This window comes from Globicephala melas, chromosome 1, assembly GCF_963455315.2.
Source record: "Globicephala melas chromosome 1, mGloMel1.2, whole genome shotgun sequence".
NCBI lineage: Eukaryota > Metazoa > Chordata > Mammalia > Artiodactyla > Delphinidae > Globicephala > Globicephala melas.
Window position 1 is genome coordinate 46,882,501 of NC_083314.1, and position 21,929 is coordinate 46,904,429.

Sequence of the window (21,929 nt, forward strand, 5' to 3'; positions counted from 1 at the left end):
AGTCTGCATTCCATCCTGGGATCCTCCCACCCTTACCCCCATCATCCTGGTTGATTCTGAAAATTTGCATACAGTAAATTTCACTCTTAGTTTTACAGTAAATTACACCTTCTTAGACTAGGTGTAACATTCTATGGGTGTTGACAAATGCATAGAGTCACATATCCACCACCACAGTGATTTCCAACACCTAAAATGTGCCTTGTGCCAGCCCCTTTGCAGTCAACCTCTTCCCAACTCCTGGCAACCACTGATCTGTATTTTCTGTCTCTACGGTTTTGCCTTTTGCAGAATGCCAGTTAAATAGCACCATACAGCATGTAGTCTTTTAGATCCGGCTTCTTTCACTTACCAAATGCATTTAAGATTCATCTTTGTTGTTGTGTGAATCAAGAGTTCATTTTGTAAAAATTGCTGAGTAGTATTCCATTGTACAGAGGTATTACAATTTGTGAATCTGTTCACCTCTGAGGACATCTCAGTTGCTTCTAGTTTTTAGTGATTATGAATAGAGCTACTGTAAATGGTCATTAACAGACTTCTATATTTACAAGTTTTTCAATTCACTTTCATAATTACCTAGGATTGGGATTGCTGGGCCATATTATAAGTGTATGTTTTACTTTGTTAAGAAACTACAAACTAGCTGTACCATTTTGTATTTCCACAAGCAATGACTGAGAGTGCTTGTTGCACAGCATTTTAACTAGCATTTGGAATTGTTAATTTTAAAAAAAATTTTAGTCATTCTAGTAGGTGAATAGAGGTATCTTATTGTAATTTTCATTTTCATTTTCCTAATGATTAATGACTTTGAGCATCTTTTCATATGCTTATGCGCCATTTATATAATTTCTTTGGAAAAGTAGCTCATCTTTTTTTTGGAGGGGGGTTGTTTTCTTGTTGAGTTATAGCAGTTTTTTATACTCTGGCTCTAAGTCCTTTATTGGACATGTGAATTGCAAATATTTTCTCCAGCTCTATAGCTTGTCTTGTCATTCTTCTTAACCATGGTGGTTCGTTTGTTTGCAAAGCCAAACTTTGTAATTTTGATAAGACCAGTTTATCAATTTTTTTTTTAATAAATGTATTTATTTATTTTTGGCTGCATTGGGTCTTTGTTGCTGCATGCAGGCTTTTCTCTAGTTGCACTGAGCGGGGTCTACTCTTCATTGAGGTGCACGGGCTTCTCATGGCGGTGGCTTCTTTTGTTGCGGAACACGGGCTCTAGGCGCGCAGGCTTCAGTAGTTGTGGCTCACGGGCTTAGTTGCTCCGCAGCACGTGGGATCTTCCCGGCCCAGGGCTCGAACCCGTGTCCCCTGCATCAGCAGGCGGATTCTTAACCACTGCACCAGCAGGGAAGCCCAATTTTTTCTTTTTTTGGATTGTGCTTTTGGTGTTATATCTGAAAACTTATCACCAAATCCAAGATGATGCAAATTTCTATATTTTCTTCTAGAAACTTGATATTTCTACATTTTACATTGAGATGTATGGTCCACTTTGAGTTAATTTTTGCATAAGGTGTGAAGTCTGTGACATGGTTCTTTTTTTTTTCCCTTTCTTTTGCATATGTATGCTGAATTGTTTCAGTATCATTTATTGGAAAGACTATACTTTCTCCATTGAACTGTCTCTGCACATTGTTAAAAATCAGTTGATTATTTCTGGCCTCTTCTGTTCCATTTATCTATGTGTCTATCCTTTTGCCAATTCCACACAGTCTTGATTACTGTAGCTTTATGGTAAATCTTAAAATTGATATATATAAGTGTATATTTATATATACTATATAAATACAATGTATTATATATTACTATATACTATATATATACTATATATACTATACTATATATATAGTATATATATACTATATATATAGTATATATATACTATATATACTATATATATACTATATATACTATATATAGTATACTATATATACTATATACTATATATATACTAAATATATACTATATAAATACAATGTATATATTGTATCCTGTTTAGTTATAACATCTGAGTCTACTTATGATGATTGTTTTGTCTATTCAGGCTGTCAGCCTATTGTATTAAATGCATTATCTCAAAGTTTTCAAATGCGTCTAAGAGTTCAAAGAGGATTTTTTAAATGTGTTTATATTTTATGATCGTCTAAGATTATTCTCAATCTTGTCATATAATGTTAGTCCCCATGTTTGTTTCTAGGTGAGTTTGTACTAATGAGTAGCCTAAAGTAACAGCATATAATATTAAATGAGTGGAAAAGCATGTCAGACTCCTATTAATTTGCATCTCTTAAAGTGTTAATAAGTGTCCTGCATATATGGCTGTACTCATATTGATTAGTTTTACCAGTTATGTGGGCAAAACTAGCTTTTATAGTGATAAAATTAATTGGAAAGATGTTTTCACAGAAAAGTACTTTGGTTTAAGTTGTTTAATAACTTGAAACTTTGATTAAAATTGATGAAAATGACATAGTGCCAACTAATGAGTAGCGGCTGACCTAATACGTAAATTTACTTGCATCATGTGAAGGATAAATGATGTCATGCTAATTATACAAAAGCAGTGCTTCTAGCAGTTTTAATAGAGGAGTAGGAGAATTAAGTAATCTGCACCATAACAGTTTCATATTGCAAGTGGTTATATTGCTTCGATATGGTTTTCATCAGCCCAGTTTTAACAGGTTATTGGCAGAAGTGTGGTAGCACAAACTTAAAAACAGAATTTTGTACTAACTAGTATTTTTCCCAGAATTGTATTTTGGGGTACATTATTGAATAATGAAAAATCCAATATTGGATTTGGAGTTAAAAACAAATTCATTGTTTAAAATGAAGAGCAGTAACAATAACAACAGCCCAAATTTTAGTCAGTCAATCTCAAAATTGTATTGCCTCATTGCTTTCTCCCCCTTATTTGCAATTGGCATCTGAGTCCTTTGAACAGAGGTAGCCCTCTGATGTACTTAAGGAGGCAAGTTGGTGATCTATAATGGCATCAGGGCACTTGGCAAAGGAAACAAGTAGGACTTGAAATCCATCTAGAGGAAGAAGCGTCTTATCTAATTTACACAGAGGTGTCGAATGGGGTAATGGCAGCCCTACTTGAAGAATCCTTTTGTTTGCTAGGTCTGTTGTATCAGTCAGGATACATATAGTTGCAAATCACAGGACATGTGACAAATAATGGCTTAAGCAATTAACACATTTATCTGGAGACAGATGGTTCCAGGGTTGGGAAGCAGCTCAATGATGTCATTGAAGATGTATCTATCTATATATATATATATTTTTAGTTTGACATCCTTGAGTGTTGAATGTTCCTCCTCAGATAGTCATCTCATGGTAACAGAATTGTTGCTGCAGCTGCAAGATCACATTTTCATACAATTGTATTGAACTCCCATCTCTTGTCTCTATCAGGAGTAAAAATCATTCCCAGGAGTAAATTACTCCTCCCACCCCAGCCTAATTTCCCTCATGTGTCTTTGGCCAGAACTGGGTCACATAGCCTCACTGGCCTCAAAGAGAGCTGGGAATGGCAGCCTAAAAAAAGGAAGAAGAGAACTGGCAAACAACAGTGTCTACCACACGCATAAAAGAAAAGTATCTTTCTTACCATCTGTCTCAAAGGCCACCTCCAAGTTTGGTGAGCAAAACAGCAGCTCAACCACCCTCTTCTTTGACTCTGGAATTTCTTTCTTAAATAACTTTGCAATCTCTATATTATCACACTCATTCAGACTAATTGGAAAGAAGATAAATTGAATTAGTTTGATATAAAAATATAGAATAATTTTAGTAACTTGTGTGTCTATCACTTTAAAGAGCACCTTTTCAGTGAGGACTGGGCTAACCAGAGAAGGCCAAGAACTAATCCTCCCCAGGAAGCGTTAAGCAATGAACACTAATCACCTGGGATAAATGTATTCTTTGTACCCAAATGGCTCTACCAAGCTTCTTAAACATTTTTTTCTGTACTCCCCCTGCAGCCTGTTTAAGATGTGCATCTTTTATGTGTATGTAGAGGAGTGGCTAATCAAGGGAGCAACTAAAGGAAACTTCGCTCATCCCCACAATTCCAAAATCAGGGCCAGATGCATCTGTGTTTATCATCATGCCAGTTACCCAGAGGACTGAGGACTGTCGTCCTTTCACCAGATACTGAAGTGTCCTCCAGGCAGAGGAAATAAATAGTAGAACAACTCCTTTTGATTCCCCTAATTGACTGCTTATTCATCCTTCCCTCTCCCACGCCACTTCTCAGTAGCTATTTGTACAAGACTCTGCCCCAGTGGAGACATCTCTCTCTGTTCCCCAAGCAAGACCGCTTGCCTATCTTCACTTTAGAGTAGGACTGACAGAGATGATAGGAAGTATGAGAGCTGAGTGGGACTGTGTGGAAGGTGGACACAGACATCAGGGGCCCCCTGTAAAGAAGGCATCCCATTCACCACGAGGCACACCAGAGCACTCAAAGGGTCCTGTCTTTAATGTGACCTTAGAACCAAAACTTACTCTTACTTTGCCCCAGTGCCTTTCTCTATGATGAGTAATGAGAACTCAGCCAGACTTTTAAGCACAAGAATGACTTTACTATAGAGTATGGGAACATCAAGCCAAGACTATTTACAAAATGCCAATTTTACCTATGCAGCGTGGAGACTGAATCCACTTTGCTCCTTAACTCCACTGCCAGGCCACTCAGGTCCTACCTCTCAGGGCTTAGTGACTGGGAAAGAACAAAGAAAGGCACTTCCTAATTCTGAGTAAGGCAAAGGTCTTGATGACTGGGCTCTGCAGCCTTTGTGTTCAGATTTAAAATAGCATGGTTATCATCCTTGACAGTCTGAATTCCTCAATTCTCCCTCATTCTTAAGCCAAAGTGATTTCTGTAGCCAGCAGCCTGGAGTAGGACACTGGAATTTGGAATCAAGGGTCTGATCTACTCACTTACTAGCTGTAACCTTGAGGAAGTCACTTAAACTCCCTGAGCCTTGCTTTCTTTCCCCATATGAAAAATCCATAACAGAGCCTGCAAAAGCTTAGTTCACAACATCATTTATTACAAGAATCGAATAGAATAACATGTGTGAAAGCACTGTCAGCTCTAAATGGCTCCACACATATAAACAATTATTGGATCAAGTTCTTCAAAAAAACTGATTATTAATTCTGCTCTGCTATTCCCTTGTAGAACCCTAGGGTTCTGTACTCATTTTTCTGTCTCTCTTTTCCCAGTCATCATCTATCATTCTGCTTGATTCATCCTCCCCACCATCTCCCTTCCCCTACTCGGGAAACACACACACACAAAACCTATAATTCTTTCATCCATTATTCTAATTCCTGTCAATCAATTTCTTATTCATTGCATATTTACATTTCCAAAATAACCGCATTTACATATAATTTGCTCTTGCCTACACAAAAAGTGGGTACAGCTAGATACAGCATTTAAGGTGATGTGTCACGTAGGTTTCAATTCAGGAAACAGAAACAACTCTAGGTATTTCAAGAAGAAAGGGATTAAAAACAAGGGACTCTGTGCTTAGGAAATTCTTTGAGAGTACTAAAGAAACTGAAGTTAGGTGCCACCGCGTGACTCTAGATTTCAAGGGCACACCATGATAGCTGTAGTCCACAGGAAGCTGCCAAACTGCCTCTCAACACCCATGACTTCGGTGACTAGAATTTAGGGGCTACTGGATGTGGGTCTGGCTTCAAACACACACCAACAGTGTTGCTTCGCAGCAAGAGCAGTAGTAAGGTGGCTTTCTCATCACTTTTGCCTTCCAAATCTCACACAGATCATCCCCTGGTAGAATGTAATTAGTATCCAGAAGTCTGACTGCCAGAGAGTCTGAGAAATGTTGTTTCTAACTTTTCAGGCCCTAAAGTTCAAGAACATACATAGAGGGCTTTGAAGATGGATGTCTACTTCCAGCTGACAATAACCTGTTCCAGGGTGTGACTTTATTCCTTCCAGAATGGACAACACAACCGTGGTCTAAAAGAGAGCTTGAGAGGAGAGGGGAAGAACAGGCCCACCGATCTTATAGTTACAGACCTTATAGTTACAGGCCTTACTAATTAATACCTGGTAGGATTTATTTGGTGCAGTCCTTTTCTTAGTTTTTAAGACATCCAACTCAGAATAGGAGTAAAAATATTATGCACAGAGTGGAGCCAGTCATAAGGAAAAATCATTCCACATTTAGGAAACCAGTAGTTTTTGAGCCGTTGCTATGTGCCAGACTGTGACAGTCACTGGGGTATAACAGCGAACAAGACAGAAGCTGTTCCTGCTCTCATTGAAGTTTGGGGTGAGTTGGGTACTAGCCAGGTTGACTACCCAGGTTCAAAGCCTGCCTCCCCCACTTATTAGCTGTGTGAACTTAAGTTACTCGTGTAAGTCTCAGTTTCCTCAGCTGTAATGTATAATCAAAGAACCTATTTTACTTAACTGAGATTCAGTGAAAATTAAATGGGATAATGAATGCAGAGTGCTAAGCACACTGCCTGGTTCATGCTAGGGTCTGAATAAATGTTGGTGAAGAGTGTGAGCAAATCAAAAGGCAATCACCATGCAGGACACTGTGATAATGCTGTGATACAGAAAAAACCAGCACCTATGAGGAGAGGCATTAACTCAGACCTACGGGGCTCACAGAAGGCTCAGGAAATAAGTTAAGTCGATTTAGGTTTGCGTTTGCTGGCTAAGAGAGAGCATGCCACATTTGATGCCTAAAAGTAGTTCATTGTGGCTGTACTAAAGGGAATAGGGTGAAGAGAGCGGGCAGTTAGGAGCCAGATCATGAGGGGACTTGTTAGACTTTTAAGAGTTTGGATAGTATTCTGAGGACCGCAGGAAGCCATTGAAGGATTCAAAGCCAGAGAGTGATACGATTTGATTTATATTTTAGGGAAATATCCCTTTGGCTGGAATATGAAAAATGGCTTAAGGAAGGGAAAGCTTACTGGCAGGAAATCCAGCCAGAATTCTTCAGTAATTAAAGAGAGAGAGAGAAAGGTGTCCTGAAGCTGAAAAGTAGCAGAAAGATACAGAAAAATGGAACAATTCTGGAGATACTTAGGAAGTAATTGGCTGGAAAGTAAGGTATGCGTTTTTTTCCCCCACTATCCCACCTCTTCCCTTTGTCTCGCTTTAGTCACTTCCTTTTTTATATAAATTTATTTATTTATTTTTTGGCTGCTTTGGGTCTTCGTTGCTGCACGGGCTTTCTCTAGTTGTGGTGAGCAGGGACTACTGTCCGTTGCAGTGCACGGGCTTCTCATGGCGGTGGCTTCTCTTGTTGTGGAGCACGGGCTCTAGGCCCACAGGCTTCAGTAGTTGTGGAACGTGGGTTCAGTAGTTGTGGCTCGCGGGCTCTAGAGTGCACTCAGTAGTGGCGCATGGGCTTAGTCGCTCCGCGGCATGTGGGATCTTCCCGGACCAGGGCTCGAACCCGTGTCCCCTACATTAGCAGGCGGATTCTTTTTTTTTTTTTTTTTTTTCGGTACGCGGTCCTCTCACTGTTGTGGCCTCTCCAGTTGCAGAGCACGGGCACTGGACGTGCAGGCTCAGCGGCCATGGCTCACGGGCCCAGCCGCTCCTCAGCATGTGGGATCTTCCCGGACCGGGGCACGAACCCATGTCCCCTGCATCGGCAGGCGGACTCTCAACCACTGCGCCACCAGGGAAACCCGGCAGGCGGATTCTTAACCATTGTGGCACCACGGAAGTCCCCTATTCACTTCTTTATTCATTTAAATTGGGAAACAAAAATTCTTTAACAAACTTATTTTCTTAGGGAACAGATCAGTGCTATAATAGTGGTCTCCAGATGCAGATACCCCATGCTAGTTATTTAACATAGTGGAGACATTAGTATTGCAAATTTAGGGCCACATGGAAAAAAAAGATGGAGTGGGGACTGTATTTACATTCGGCTTTTGCTTTGGTGACCCTCACATTCTGCAGCGTCGTTTAGTGATCACCATCCATTCTCTTGTTAGGATAGTCTTTTTTTTTTTTAAATGAGGTGTCATTTGGAATTCCTTGGCAGTCCAGTGGTTAGGGCTCCATGCTTTCGATGCCGAGGGCCCAGGTTCAATCCCTGATCAGGGAACTAAGATCCCACAGGCCACATAGCATGACTCAAATAATAATAATAATGTGTAATTGACATATGACATTATATTAGGGAATTCCATGGCGGTCCAGTGGTTAGGAAACCTCACTTCCACTGCAGGGGGCATGGGTTCGATCCCTGGTTGGGAAACTAAGATCGCACAAAAAAAACAAAACAAACAAACAAAACCCCCCAAAAAACATTATATTAGTTTCAGCTGTAAAACATAATGATTTGATTATATGTATGTATTGCAAAATGATCACAATAAGGCTAGTTAACATCTGTCCCCATACATAGTTACAAAAAATTTTTTTCTTATGATGAGAACTATTAGGATGTACTCTCTCAGCAACTTTCAAATATGCAGTACAGTACTGTTAACTATAGTTACCGTGGTATTCATCATATCCCAGGATAATCTTTTGATCTGAGCTACTTCTCTAGAGCCATTGTAGAGGTAATAAAAGGTATCATGTCACACCATCTTTATCATTCCTCCTCTAGTTCCCGGGCCTGTTTTTCATGGGGGAGTTTAATTTTGGGGTGTTCAGGGTATTAGAAGTGGAACCCCAACTGCTTTCTACATCTTCTATGTTTGAGAAATGATGGGATTGAAATTCTAGGTTATATCTGACTTAACCAAATTGTGAGGTATTGATGTAATAGAAAAAATATTTTGTATTTTACATCCCCTATCCTTTATTTAATGCTCCCTTGAACCAAATGTGTTTTCCATTTGGGTGACTTAAAGGAGGGAGGCAGAGATATTCTCAGATGCCATTTCAAGGAATTATTTTACTTCTTAATTAATTATACTTCTTGCTAGGTCTGTTAGAACTGATTTTTCTATCTCTTGGGAAAAGAGATCTTTGGTCTCAAGATGAAAGTAATGATTTGTACATGCCCCTCACCCTATTATCTGAAAGAAGTCATGATAAATAAATCAGCAAATATCTGAGTTAGTTGAAGAAATTTGTTATTTTTAATGGTATACAATGCTTATTGGTTATAAAGACCCATGTACTTTTTTTCTTCACTGTGGTGCCAGCAAAATTGGCATGTTTATAATTGATGATCAGGTTTTAAAATTTGGAAACATCTTTCAATTTTGAAATATGATTAGAATAATTAGAGCAATCATAAGTTTGAGTGAGACTTGGGAGATTTAGAGCTAGAGGAAGGAGGATCTTAATCTTGGGTACATTTTTTTTTCCTGATCTTGGGGACATTTTTCATCCCACAGATGTAAAAATATCTCCTTGGGGGGAAAACGGGAGAATAATGCCCATCACTTTAGCTGTATCCCTGAAGATGTTTATCTTGAAGAGAAGCGGAGAAAACAAAGGAGAAAGAACTATACAAATGTAGAGAACTGAAGAGAATCCCAAGGAGTCATGGTTTTCTTAGAATAATATTTTTTTCTCAGAATCATTTTTACCAGGAAACATGAAATAAATATTCAATACCTGAATTGATCCCAGGAACTAGGGAGCCACATTTGTCTGTGTGACTTTGTGCATTTCCTGTGAAGGATGATCTCTAATATTATTTTGGAACCCAGCTTCATAAACATGGAATAGTTTTACCCTGACTTGTGATGTAAATGGATGATTAATCCGGACTAGGTAAATAGGGAGATAAGTGAGCATACATACCCACACTGCTAGACTTTACATAGGCACCTTTCAAATCAGACCCAATAGACACTTAAGCCTGCCCATCAGAATAGATATTTATTGCAGGGAAAGTTCTGGGTTGGACTGTCTGCCTTGAGCCATTTGGAAACTGAACTGGCTGGAGCAGATTGCAAAGTTTAGGTTGTGGGAGAATGACTCAGGCTCCTTTCCAGCCTAAAGCAATTAACCGGTTGTTGGAAACTTGAAATATTGGACCAAATTATATTACCTAAGTTAAAATAAGCACCCCTGAGAATAGATCACGATATATATTAAGGTACATGTATTATGCAAGGGTTGACGTTCCTATTTCTATAGCTTATGGACCAGCCTTGGAATCTTCACTGAGAATAAATTTGTTGTTAGTACGTTTTTTGGTATTTGTTTTCATTGGTTGATATATATGTACACTATTAGCACATTCCCAAAGCCATTACCCTCTAAGATTGGAACTGCCAGAAACATCCTTGACAAACTCATCAGTAGAAACACTGAACACTTAAAAACAGTAGGTATTTTGTATGGAACAACTGTGGAGTTTGACCTAAAGCTGAGGATATGCTTTAAAAAAAAAAAAGAAAAAAAAAAACCTCATTTATTCACACATGGTCTTATTTGATCCATATAGGACCCCTATAAAGCACACACGGTATGTATTATGGTATAGTAGTCCCTGCTTATCAATGGGGGATACGTTCCAAGTCCCCCAGTGGATGCCTGAAACTGGGGATAGTACCAAATCCTATACATACTATGTTTTTCCCTATACGTAAAAACCTATGATAAAGTTTAGTTTATAAATTAGGCACAGTAAGAGATTAACAACAATAATAATAACATAGAACAACTACAACAATATACTGTAATAAAAGTTATGTGAATGTGGTCTGTCTCTCAAAAATTTCTTCTTGTACTCTATCACCCTTCTTGTGATGATGTGAGATAATAAAACACCTATATGATGAGATGAAGTGAGATGAATGACATAGCATTAGGCTACTATTGACATTCTGAGGATTTGTCAGAAGAAGGATCATCTGCTTTGGGTGATCCTGGATCATCCAGCCATGACAATGTCTATGGTTAGATGTCAGGAACAGATTATGTTGGTGGTTGGGGGTCCCAGGCAGGATGGAGGCAGAGGGCGTGAGATTTCATCATGCTAATCACAACAGCATGTAATTTAAAACGTATGAATTGTTTATCTCCAGAATTTTCCATTTAATATTTTCAGACCGAGGTTGACCAGGCATAACTGAAACCTCAGAAAATGAAACCGAGGATAAGGATGGACTACTGTACTTCCAGTCTTAGCAATAAATGACTTGCCCAAAGACAAACAATTAGCAAGTGACAGAACCAAGATTTGCTTTCAATGTTTTTCTATTCCAGTTCCTGAACCCTCTTTGGGGATACACAAATTAGAGATAAGCACAAATAAAATTACAAGAGACAATTAGAATCACAACCAATTAATCTAATCTATAGAATTTAAACTGTTACTTAAGAAGACATAACCTACAAGACTGAAACATTTATTGCATTGTGTTACAAATTCACATTTCATTGTTACTCTCTCAGCCCTGGGCTGGTAAAAAAAGATTTTTGTACTTGATTCATTGGTAAATATTTATTGACCACTGTTCTGTGTGGGAATGTTGAATTGGACTTTTTTCTTTCTTTCTTTTTATTAAAATTAACTTGTAGAGTTGAGTGAGTGTCCAGTCATTCCAGCAAGTTACATTGAATTTTGTTGCCTACTTTTCCATTTTTCCTGGGTAAAGGAGGGAAAACCTGAACACTTGGTATGGCAATTCTCAGTCTGTTCTTCAAACCTCTGCTACAAAGTTCCATTCTCTCATTTATAAAATAGGTATCACTTATTGACCATCTATTATATGCTAGGTGTTCTACATTACCGGTAATCTTCACATCTCTGTGGTTTGGTGGGTATAGTTATCCTCATTTTTATGAATGCAGTTAGTCCAGGTATACCTTGGAGATATTGCAGATTTGGTTCCAGACTACCACAGTAAAGTGAATATTGTAATAAAGTGAGTCACATGAATTTTTTGGTTTCCTAGAGCCTATAAAATTTCTGCTTACACTATACTGTGGTCAATTAAGTTTGAAATAGCATTATGTCTAAAAGAAACAATGTACAGGGCTTCCCTGGTGGAGCAGTGGTTGAGAGTCCGCCTCCCGATGCAGGGGACACGGGTTCGTGCCCCGGTCCGGGAAGATCCCACATGCCGCGGAGCGACTGGGCCCGTGAGCCATGGCCGCTGAGCCTGTGCGTCCGGAGCCTGTGCTCCACAACGGGAGAGGCCGCAACAGTGAGAGGCCCGCGTACCGCAAAAAAAAAAAAAAAAAAAAAAAATGTACATACCTTAATTAAAAAATACTTTTTTGCTAAAAAATGATAACCATCATCTGTGCCTTCAGTGAGTTATAATCATTTGACTGGTGGAGGGTCTTGCCTGGATGTTGATGGCTGCTGACTGATCAGGGTGGTGGATGCTGAAGGCTGGGGTAGCTGTGACAATTTCTTAAAATAAGACAGCGATGAAGCTTGCCGCATCAGTTGACCCTTCCTTTCACTTGAACACTTAGAGGCCATTCTAGGGTTATTAACTGGCCTAATTTCAATATCACTGTGTCTCAGGAAATAAGGAGGCCGAAGGAGAGGGAGAGAGATGGGGTAACTGCTGGTCAGTAGAGCAGTCAGAACACATTTATCAATTAAGTTTGCCGTCTCATATGGTGTGGTTCATGGTGCTCCAAAACAATTACCGTAGTAACATCAAAGACAACTGATTGCAGATCACCATAACAAATATAATAACAATGAAAACAGTTTGAAATACTGTGACACAGAGACCCAAAATGAGCAAATGATATTGGAAAAAAATGGTGTAGATATACTTGCTTGACTCAAGGTTGTCACAAACCTTCAATTTGAAAAAACACAATGTCTGTGAAGCTCAATAAAACGAGGTATGCCTGTATAGCAGAGCAGTGAAACAAGATGAAACAGTAGGCTTGGATCAACAACAGGGCCTTCAACCAAAACTACCAGGGTTTGAATTTGAATCCATACTTACTAGGACCAGTTATTTCATTTCTCTGTTCTCCCTTATGCTCATCTCTAAAATGGGATAGAATTATGGTGAATTAACATCTGTAAATGGCTTATAATGCCTGGGCTTCTACTGATATTCAGTGAATGTTAGCTACTGTTGCTAATTTGGTGTGCCCCGGGGCTGAATCTGAGGGCCTCTTTTCTTCTATGTGTGTGTATATATATATATATATATATATATATGCTACTCCTTAGGTGACCTCATTTAATCCTTTGGTTTTAAATATAAAACTATACTGATGACTCCAAAATTTATACTTCCTGCCAAAATGGTACTTTTCAAATGTAAGTCAGCTCATGTAACTTCTCTATTCAGAACCTCCAGTGACTTCCTATCTCTCCCAGTGAAAAAGCCAAAGCCCTCACCAGGGCCTATGAGGCCCTATTGATCTGTCCTACTTTTCCACTTGCTTTCTTTTGTGCAGCCACATGGGTGTGCTTGTCGAAGACTCTCAAACACTCTTGCTCCTCAGCCTCTTTGCACTTGCTGTTCTGCCAGGTATGTTCCTCCCCAGATAGTCAAATGACACATTCCTTCACTTCTTTCAGGTCCCTGCTCAGATCCCATCCTATCAGAGAGGCCATCCCTGACCACCTTGAATAAAGGAGAATTTCCCTTTCCTTTTCTTCTCATCCAGCTTTATTTTTCATTATGGTATCTGTTACCATTATGTTTATTTTATTTTATTTTCCAATCGTCTGTTTTGCCCTCTAGTATGAGAGCTGTATTAAAGCAGGGACTTTGTTTTGTTCACAGCCTCTAAATCAAGTATCTGGCATGTGGCAGACAATAAATATTTATTGCCCAGCTAATAAGTGTCAGAGTTTCCTACCCAAGTCGGGCTCCCCTCAACAGCTCCTGCTCTTCTGTCCCACTAATCTGCATCCCCTGTGAGGGAAGATACATCAAATTACAAATATACATCAGTTCTTAGGACTTATCTTTAAATTGGAAATTTTATGCATATTAGGATCAATTTGCTGTTCAGCATAATTTAACAAATATTTGCTGTACACCAACTACATGCTCTTAAATAAGAAACAATGACCAACCCACTAAAATAGGTAGAAATTTATCCAAGAATCTTGAAGCCCAAAAAAAGTAAATATTTGTACTTATGGATCTCTAAGTTCAGAATTATTATGTGTACCTAAAACTAATACAATGCATATGTCAGTTATATCTCAGTTTTTTGAAAGGCTATTTTAAAAAAATCTCAAATTATTAGGTTTATTTATTGTATCAGAATAGAACATTGGTCATCCCTGAAACTTCTTTTCTCCATCTTTCTCACTCTCAGTCCACTCATTTACTTAAACCAAATTTCTAGACATTTTCCTAGATTTCTCTTTCCCTCATCCTTCACATCCAATCCATTTGCAAAGACTGTAAACTTTATCTACAAAACTTATCCTGAGACCCTTTGCTTCTCATCAGTTTCACCTCTATAACACCTAGTCCAAGGACAACTGCACCTGCTTAGACTACCAGGAGGATTTCCTAAATGCTTTCCTTCCCTTCCCGTTTTCCACCTAGCAGCCAGAGTGATCTTATAAAAATGTAAATTACTTACCACTTCTCTGCCTAAAAGCTTCAGTGGTTTCCTTCTGTTATTCCTCTCTAAGTTATTCCTCTTAGAAAAACATCCAAACCCTACCCTAGCCTACAAGCCCTACTTGATTTGGTCCTAATCACCAGTCCAATCTTCTCTCTTAGCATTTTTCCCATTATTCATGCAGTCTGGTCACACTGGCCTTCTTTCATTTCTAGGAGCACAATGAACCCCTCCCTGTCCCAGAATACTTGTACTAGCAACTCCTTGTCATTTGGGTCTCAGTTTAAATTTCACCACCCCAGAGAGGCCTTCCCTAACTTCTTCATTTCAAGTGGTCCCCTCTTCTCCATTCACTCTTTGTTGTGCCAGAGAGTGAACTGCATTCACTTATTGTGCATTGCACAATTGCCATCTAATATTTCCTTCTATGTTTGTTTTGTTTTTGTTTTTTTGTTTTTTGCGGTACGCGGGCCTCTCACTGTTGTGGCCTCTCCCGTTGCAGAACACAGGCTCCAGACGTGCAGGCTCAGCGGCCGTGGCTCACGGGCCCAGCCGCTCCGCGGCATGTGGGATCCCCCCGGACCGGGGCGCGAACCCGTGTCCCCTGCATCGGCAGGCGGACTCTCAACCACTGTGCCACCAGGGAAGCCCTTCTATGTTTGTTTATTGTCTGTCTCCTTCCAGTAGAATGTAAACTTGATGAAGACAGGGACTTTGCTTTATCAGCAGTGTTTATAACAGAGCCTAACACATAGTGGGTACTCAAGGAACACTTGTTGAATGGGTAAATCTTTGTCTCAATTTTGATAGCTTATGTAAGATCACAATAATTTTCTAACACAGCTTTAATAACTCTGTCACATCCATGTTCTCATTGCTTCAACCCAAAAAAGGAGCAGTATGCCAGGGGAAGGATTCAGGTTCCCCCTATTTCTTGGCAACCACTAGGTCAACGTCTGGACTCAGTTTAGTAGTTCAAAACCATGAGACAAGGGGGGAAAGACGGGCAGAAATGAATACTCCTGAAGTGACCAATTGTCATTTCCCCACTTAAAATTTTGAGGAGAGAAAGAAAACAGTTCTTAAAATCGAACACGTTTAGAGTTGGAAATGTTCGAGAAAGTAGGTGTGGACAGAAAAATGTTAGATTGAGGGAGGAAAACTAATTCAGAAGGAGGTAAGAGAAAGAGCTCACACCATGCTGATGGTTGCCTGTCAGTGTTCAGGGTTCTGGGCTTGGGTACCACATCTTATATGTAAACACTAAGGAAGAGAGCGTGATGGGGTGGGGTGAGGGTGAGAGAAAGGGAGGAGAGGGCGACCAGGGCGAGAGGCGTGAAAGAAGCTAGAAGGAAAAGAGGACGGAGCTTAGCGATACAAAAGCAGCCTCGGATCTTGCCGGCGCTGCAAGCGTTAAGGGGAGGCGGGGAGTGACGCGGTTTGCGTCTGGAGCGGCTCCTTGGAGTCCCCAGCATCCACCGCCGGAGCCTCGCCTTCCTTTCTCCCTCTGCAGACGTATCGAGACACAAAAAGAGAGGCGACCCCTGGACCAGCGCGAGGGACCCACCCGCACCATGACCGAGACCACCAAGACCCACGTTATCTTGCTCGCCTGCGGCAGCTTCAATCCCATCACCAAAGGGCACATTCAGATGTTCGGTGAGTCCTCCCGCCCACCCCCGGAGACTGCTTCCGCCTCTCTCCTTTCCCCGGCACCTGTGTTTCCCAGGGCGTCTGACGGTAAGGCGAGTACCCATCTGGAGAGGTGTGCTGGCTGATCCAGCTGGTGGAGGTCAGCCCCTCTATTCTGGGCTCCCGGGAGGGGACGCAGACTGTGCTTCCGAGGCGTCACTCGCTCGGGCCAGACCCTCCTCGCTGGGGGCCAAGGGGTGGGGGAGGGGAGGGGCCGGAGGGGAGTGTTGGTTCGGATTGGTGGGAGGTCGAGGTTTGAGAACTGGGGTGCGGTGGTGCGGTGGTTTGGCTACTTGGCCGGTGAGGATCGGGATGGGGGCAGAGGTTGGGGCGCGGAGAAGGGAGAAGGGGGTTAGAGATAACGTGCTGTTTGTTTAGGTTGGGCCGAAAGCTCGAAGGAGTTAATGGTGTATATGCTTCAGAGACACAAACACACACAACACACCAGGAACAGGGCTGGGCTTCAAGGAGATTCGTTTATGGTTTGGCTGCTGGTTCGGGGCGGCCCGGGGCAAATGTTTGAGGGTTGTGGACAGTGGATTGCGCGCGCGAGGTGGATGGCTTAGTGAATGTGGAGGTGGGGAGCAGGGGGCGGGGGCCTGGGCTTGGCTGCCGGGACCCACCGCCTAGGAAGGGGAGAGGGCGGGGCGGATGCTGCGGGCTGCCCTTTGCGAGCCGGTGTTGAAGGATGGGGCCCAAGTTGGCTGAGGCTCTGCCCAGGTTGGCGATGGCTCCCACAAGGTTTGAGGCGTGCGAGTGTATGTATGACTGTGTGTGTGTGTGTGTGTGTGTGTGTGTGTGTGTGTGTGTGTGTGTGTGTGTGGGCTGGGCGAGGCGAGGGCGCATCATCGCGCGTTTTTTTTTCAAGGAGGCTTTGTGGCAAAGAGAGAGGCCGAGTGAGCGGGGGCTCCTGGCTGCTGGTTGGGATTGAGAAGTGGTAAGGGAAAGGTGATCGTTGCCTGACAGAGATCTCGGGCCACCGGTGGGTAACCGGCGGGGCTTCGCTGCTGCTCCAGGAGGACCCAAAGGCGCGGGGGCTTGCGCGTTTAGACCCTGAGGGAGGCACGCGGAGGTCACTTTTGAAGCAGGAATTGAGGAGAAGTTAGAAGTCGGGATGCTTTTCTTCTGGCAATGAGAGAAACGAGAAGAGGAAAGCGAATGGACTAGGTAGGGATGGATGAGTGAAGGGTGGGAGGCCTTGCGCCGGCCGGCCAGTGTGGCGCTATCCAGAGACAGCGGTGCTGAAACGCAGGGCGAGCTGGAGCCGGCTGCAGGCACACGTGTTTACCCGGAGCCTGAGGATTGCGTGGGCCCTCCTAGGACTGTTTAGTGAAAGCCACATCATATCGGTAAAGACTGGGAGAGGTGGCTTAGAATAAAAATATTCCTCTCTTAAACCTAAAAGGTGAGTTGAACTGGGCACCCTTATTAAAAACCTCATGGAAAGAATATACTTTGAGCAGAGTGCAGATCACATAGGCACATTTATAGGATCCAAGGAGGGTGACTGAGGTAGCCATCCCTTCCTCACCATACTTTCGCTTTTAAAAGTGTTGTATCAGGAGCTGGTGCCAACTTACCTATTAAATAAAGACTTTTGTTCTAGCATCAAAGTAGACTAGAGCATCTCATCAGCCTTCTAAGGGAATGTCAGTGCCCTGAAAACACTCTCCTTTCACTTTCTTTTGATTCTGGTGTCTTCACCCCTGTCCTTTTTTTCTTCTCTGTCTGTATTTCCTCTAGCCATTTTATATGGCTGTACTTTATTCCTCTCAGTTGCCCAGACAGGGAGGGACTTTCCTCTGGAACTCCTTGGCTCTAGTAATCTTTAGTGGGCCAGCAGGTACTCCTCCTTTCTTCGTGGCACTAAGGATGTACCTAATTCCACTTGTTTTGGATTGCAGGAAGCATAGATTCAGATTGAGAACCAGGGATTTTGTTTTGCAGCTAAAGAGAGTTTAGTAATGGTGATAAAGGCTTTTGTTAAGTTGATGCTGACCTGCCAGTTCTCCATGAGTTTAGAGGAGAGAGTATATGGAAATAGGTATGGATTACAGCAGGGAGGTTTAGACATAGAATAGGTGAAAGGAGACTTTGACAGTAGTGACTTTTGCTTGTTATTGGAGCTGAAGAAGAGGAGAGAATATCAACAAAGACTTTTGAGTGTCCATGAGTTATGTGTAATCCAGAGAGCAACATGGAAAGAGGATATGGTATGCTCACTGTGGCTTTAAGGAGCTTATAACCTAATGAAGGATTTAGCACATATACATTGAAAAGGAAACAGGAACAAGAACGCAAAATACATATTAAACAATTTTTTTTTCTGTAGAATCTCTTATGGGAATCTTTGAGCTAGTGATAAGTTTTGTAATTTATTTTTGTAGAGCAGCTTCTGATTTACAAGGCATTTTCATCGTGTATGTCACTTATTCTTAATAAGAAGCTTACAAGAAAGGCACCATTATCTCCATTTTACAAATGAGAAACTGATGTTCAGAGGCTAAGTGGCTTTCTTAAGTGGCTTAAGTGACATGGAGCGTGGGTGGCAGAATTGAGACTGGAACCCCACATTTCTGATTCCTCTTGAATAGGCCTTTGCACTGTAACAAAAGCAGAAAGAACTGCTCACTAATCTTCTGACTGAATAATTCCATGAACTCTATTTCCTTCAAACATATACTAACAGAGATTAGAATTCAGTTGCCATCAACTAAATGAGATTCCTAAATACGCATTTCCTTAAGAGCTCTTTCCCATCTCTAAAGAAACCAGGCATCCATGACATATTTTCTCCTTTTAAATGGCTTTAAAATTTTTCCCCCAACAATACAGAAATAATTAATGCAATAAAATTATCAAACTTTTAAAAGACGCCTGCAATTTGTAATAGAAAAAAAGTATAAAGATGCAAACAGGACTTTGAAATTAGACACCTTTAATAGAGCTTCTATATTTTGAAATACAGTTGCTTACCAAAGAAAAAAGAGACTATAAACAAAACAAAACGAAAAAGTGTCATTCAGAACGAAAAACTCAGGCTTCGTCTCTGTAAAGTAGTACTTGTCCAGTTCTCATTATTTGTAAAATAATTTAGAATGAGCTTGTCTTTTTATTCTGAAAGGGGAGTTGATATTATTCCTATTTGTGGCTATGGGAACATATAAGAAAAAATTAATATTAAAAAATTTTTTATTTATTTATTTACTTATTTATTTATTTTTGGCTGTGTTGGGTCTTAGTTGCTACCCATGGGCTCTTTGTTTTGGTGTGTGGGCTTCTCTCTGGTTGTGACGTGCGGGCTCCAGAGCCCTGTATTCTACACTGCAACTAGAGAAAGCCCACGTGCAGCAACAAAGACCCAGTGCAGCCAAATATATATATATAAATGAATAAATTAAAAAAAAATGGGTAGTGAGAACTTTATAAATTGTTTTCCTTTGTGACACAGGCCATCAACAAAATATATTCAATAAAGATGCCTGTTCCCAATATCTTATGCTTATAACAAGGGAAAGCTATTTCTTTTCTTAGTACTCATATATTTTCCATTTAACTGTGCCACTAGAACATTTCTTCCACCACTCCCCCCGCCGCCTCCTCCTCCTCCTCCTCCTCCACCTCCTCCACTCTTCTGTTACCAAAACTAGCTCCTACTCATCTTTCAGATTTTAGCTTCAACAGTACTTCCTCAGGGAACCTCCAATGACTCCTCAATTAAGTATGGTTACCCTTACTGACATTTGACATTTGATCCCACATCACCTTATACTTTCCATACCATAACTCTGATCTCATTCTGTGTTTCATGACTATTTGCCATGCTAGACAGTAAGATTTATTAAGATAGAAACCATGCCTAGTTTAATCATTGATTTACTTCCTAGTACCTAGCATGGAGTAAGCTCTCCATAATAGTATACGATAATAATAATTGCAAATAAAGAGTATTTATTTATTTATTTAAACATTGTAGCAACTGTAATTTTCTTTTTAAAGTAGTTATGTATTCATTATTTTATTTATTTATTTTTGGCTGTGTTGGGTCTTCGTTTCTGTGCGAGGGCTTTCTCTAGTTGCGGCGAGCGGGGGCCACTCTTCATCGCGGTGCGCGGGCCTCTCACTGTCGCGGCCTCTCTTGTTGCGGAGCGCAGGCTCCGTAGTTGTGGCTCACCGGCCTAGTTGCTCCGCAGCATGTGGGATCCTCCCAGACCAGGGCTCGAACCTGTGTCCCCTGCATTAGCAGGCAGATTCTCAACCACTGCGCCACCAGGGAAGCCCTAAAGAGTCTTTGCTTCATAATAGTTGCTGAATAAATAAAAAATAAATGAATGTCGTTCCAGGTGGAGAAATCAACCATGCATAAAGGGCTGGGGTGATGAGACAGAGAGCCATGACATTAGAACAAAAAAAAGTTCAGGATGACTCAAGGAGGAGGGGATTGAGAAATAAGACTGGGAAGTTAGATGGAAATCTGATCAATTATGAAGGCTTGTAAGTCATATTAAAGAATTTAGATTTTATCCCAATGGCAGTGACAAAATATTGCCTTTTTTAAGTAAAGGGATGTCATAATCATATTGTTAAGATTATGATTTAATTGAATTTTGAACGTAAACTGGTGAAGGGCAAGGATGGAGATGTAGTGAACAGATGGGCACCTATTTCAGCAATACAGAGTTCAAGTCAGAGAAGACTGTCACCTTGCTCAGGTTGGTGGCATTTGGGATGGAGGGTGAGTGTATTTGAAAATATTTAGGAGGTAAAAGAGATCCTTATTTGGTGATTTGATGGGTGGGTGATGGCAAAGTAGTCCAGGGTAACTGGCAGGTTTCCATCCAAAGTGGATGAATAGAGAACATTGGAAGAGAAGCAGGTTTGGGCTTGGTGGGGAAAGCGAAGCTTCATACTTCTTACTCTAAGATTTTGGAAATAATGTATTCTAACCAAGTACTAATGCAAAAGAAGGAAATACCTAAATTCAAAGTCTCTTTGTAACCTGGGACATCTGAAACTTCTAATGAAAGCTCCTAGTAGGTTTTATTTGGATTATTCAAAATTCTTCATGCAAGAAATATATTGAAATTCATTAACATTATGGAAATAAAAAGATAAAGAATTTGCCAGCTTTTTTATAAACTACGAGATGGGAGAAAATCAAGGTCCTAAAGTTGACTCTTTTATAATGTTGAGGATGTGAGATTGGAAACAGTTGATGCAGTTCAAAAGACCATTCCAGAACTTGCCCATCACTATGGTGATGGCTGTGATAATATATTTAAGTGGACGCTTGGGAATTCTAATTCACTGATAAGTTGAATGTCCTCTAATGGAAACTCATGGATCACTCATGGTAGTTTCACTGGCGAGAGCTGTGTCTACTCATGACGTGAGAATAATGGCTGAAAAAGAAAATTTAGATATTTTTGTCCACATGAACAAGTAGTTTGATTTACTTTCTCCTGCTGAATTGATTGACTGAGCCCCACGTGGACACAAATTATGCTAATTATGATAGACAACTCTCCCATCTAGAATGCATCCCAGACCAAGGAACAGGATATAACCGAGAAGTTTGATGTACTATGAATTTTGAAATGAAGAAATGTTAATTTTCAGATTCTCTTCTCTTTTTGTTTTCCTTGATCTTATTCTACATATCCAACCCTTTATGCTTAAAACTATCAGAATTAAGAGATTCATATGACTTTTAAGA

General features: G+C 40.7%; 1 protein-coding gene across 1 annotated transcript in view; it reads left to right on the forward strand.

The window, feature by feature from the left end:
- The window catches only part of NMNAT2 (nicotinamide nucleotide adenylyltransferase 2), a 196,013-nt gene that overhangs the window by 25,293 nt on the left and 148,791 nt on the right, over nucleotides 1–21,929 (forward strand). Inside the window, exon 3 of the mRNA XM_030849170.2 lies at nucleotides 16,035–16,180. Coding sequence (XP_030705030.1) covers nucleotides 16,096–16,180 — 85 coding nt within the window. The 5' untranslated portion in view covers nucleotides 16,035–16,095. The remainder of the gene's footprint in view (nucleotides 1–16,034; nucleotides 16,181–21,929) is intronic.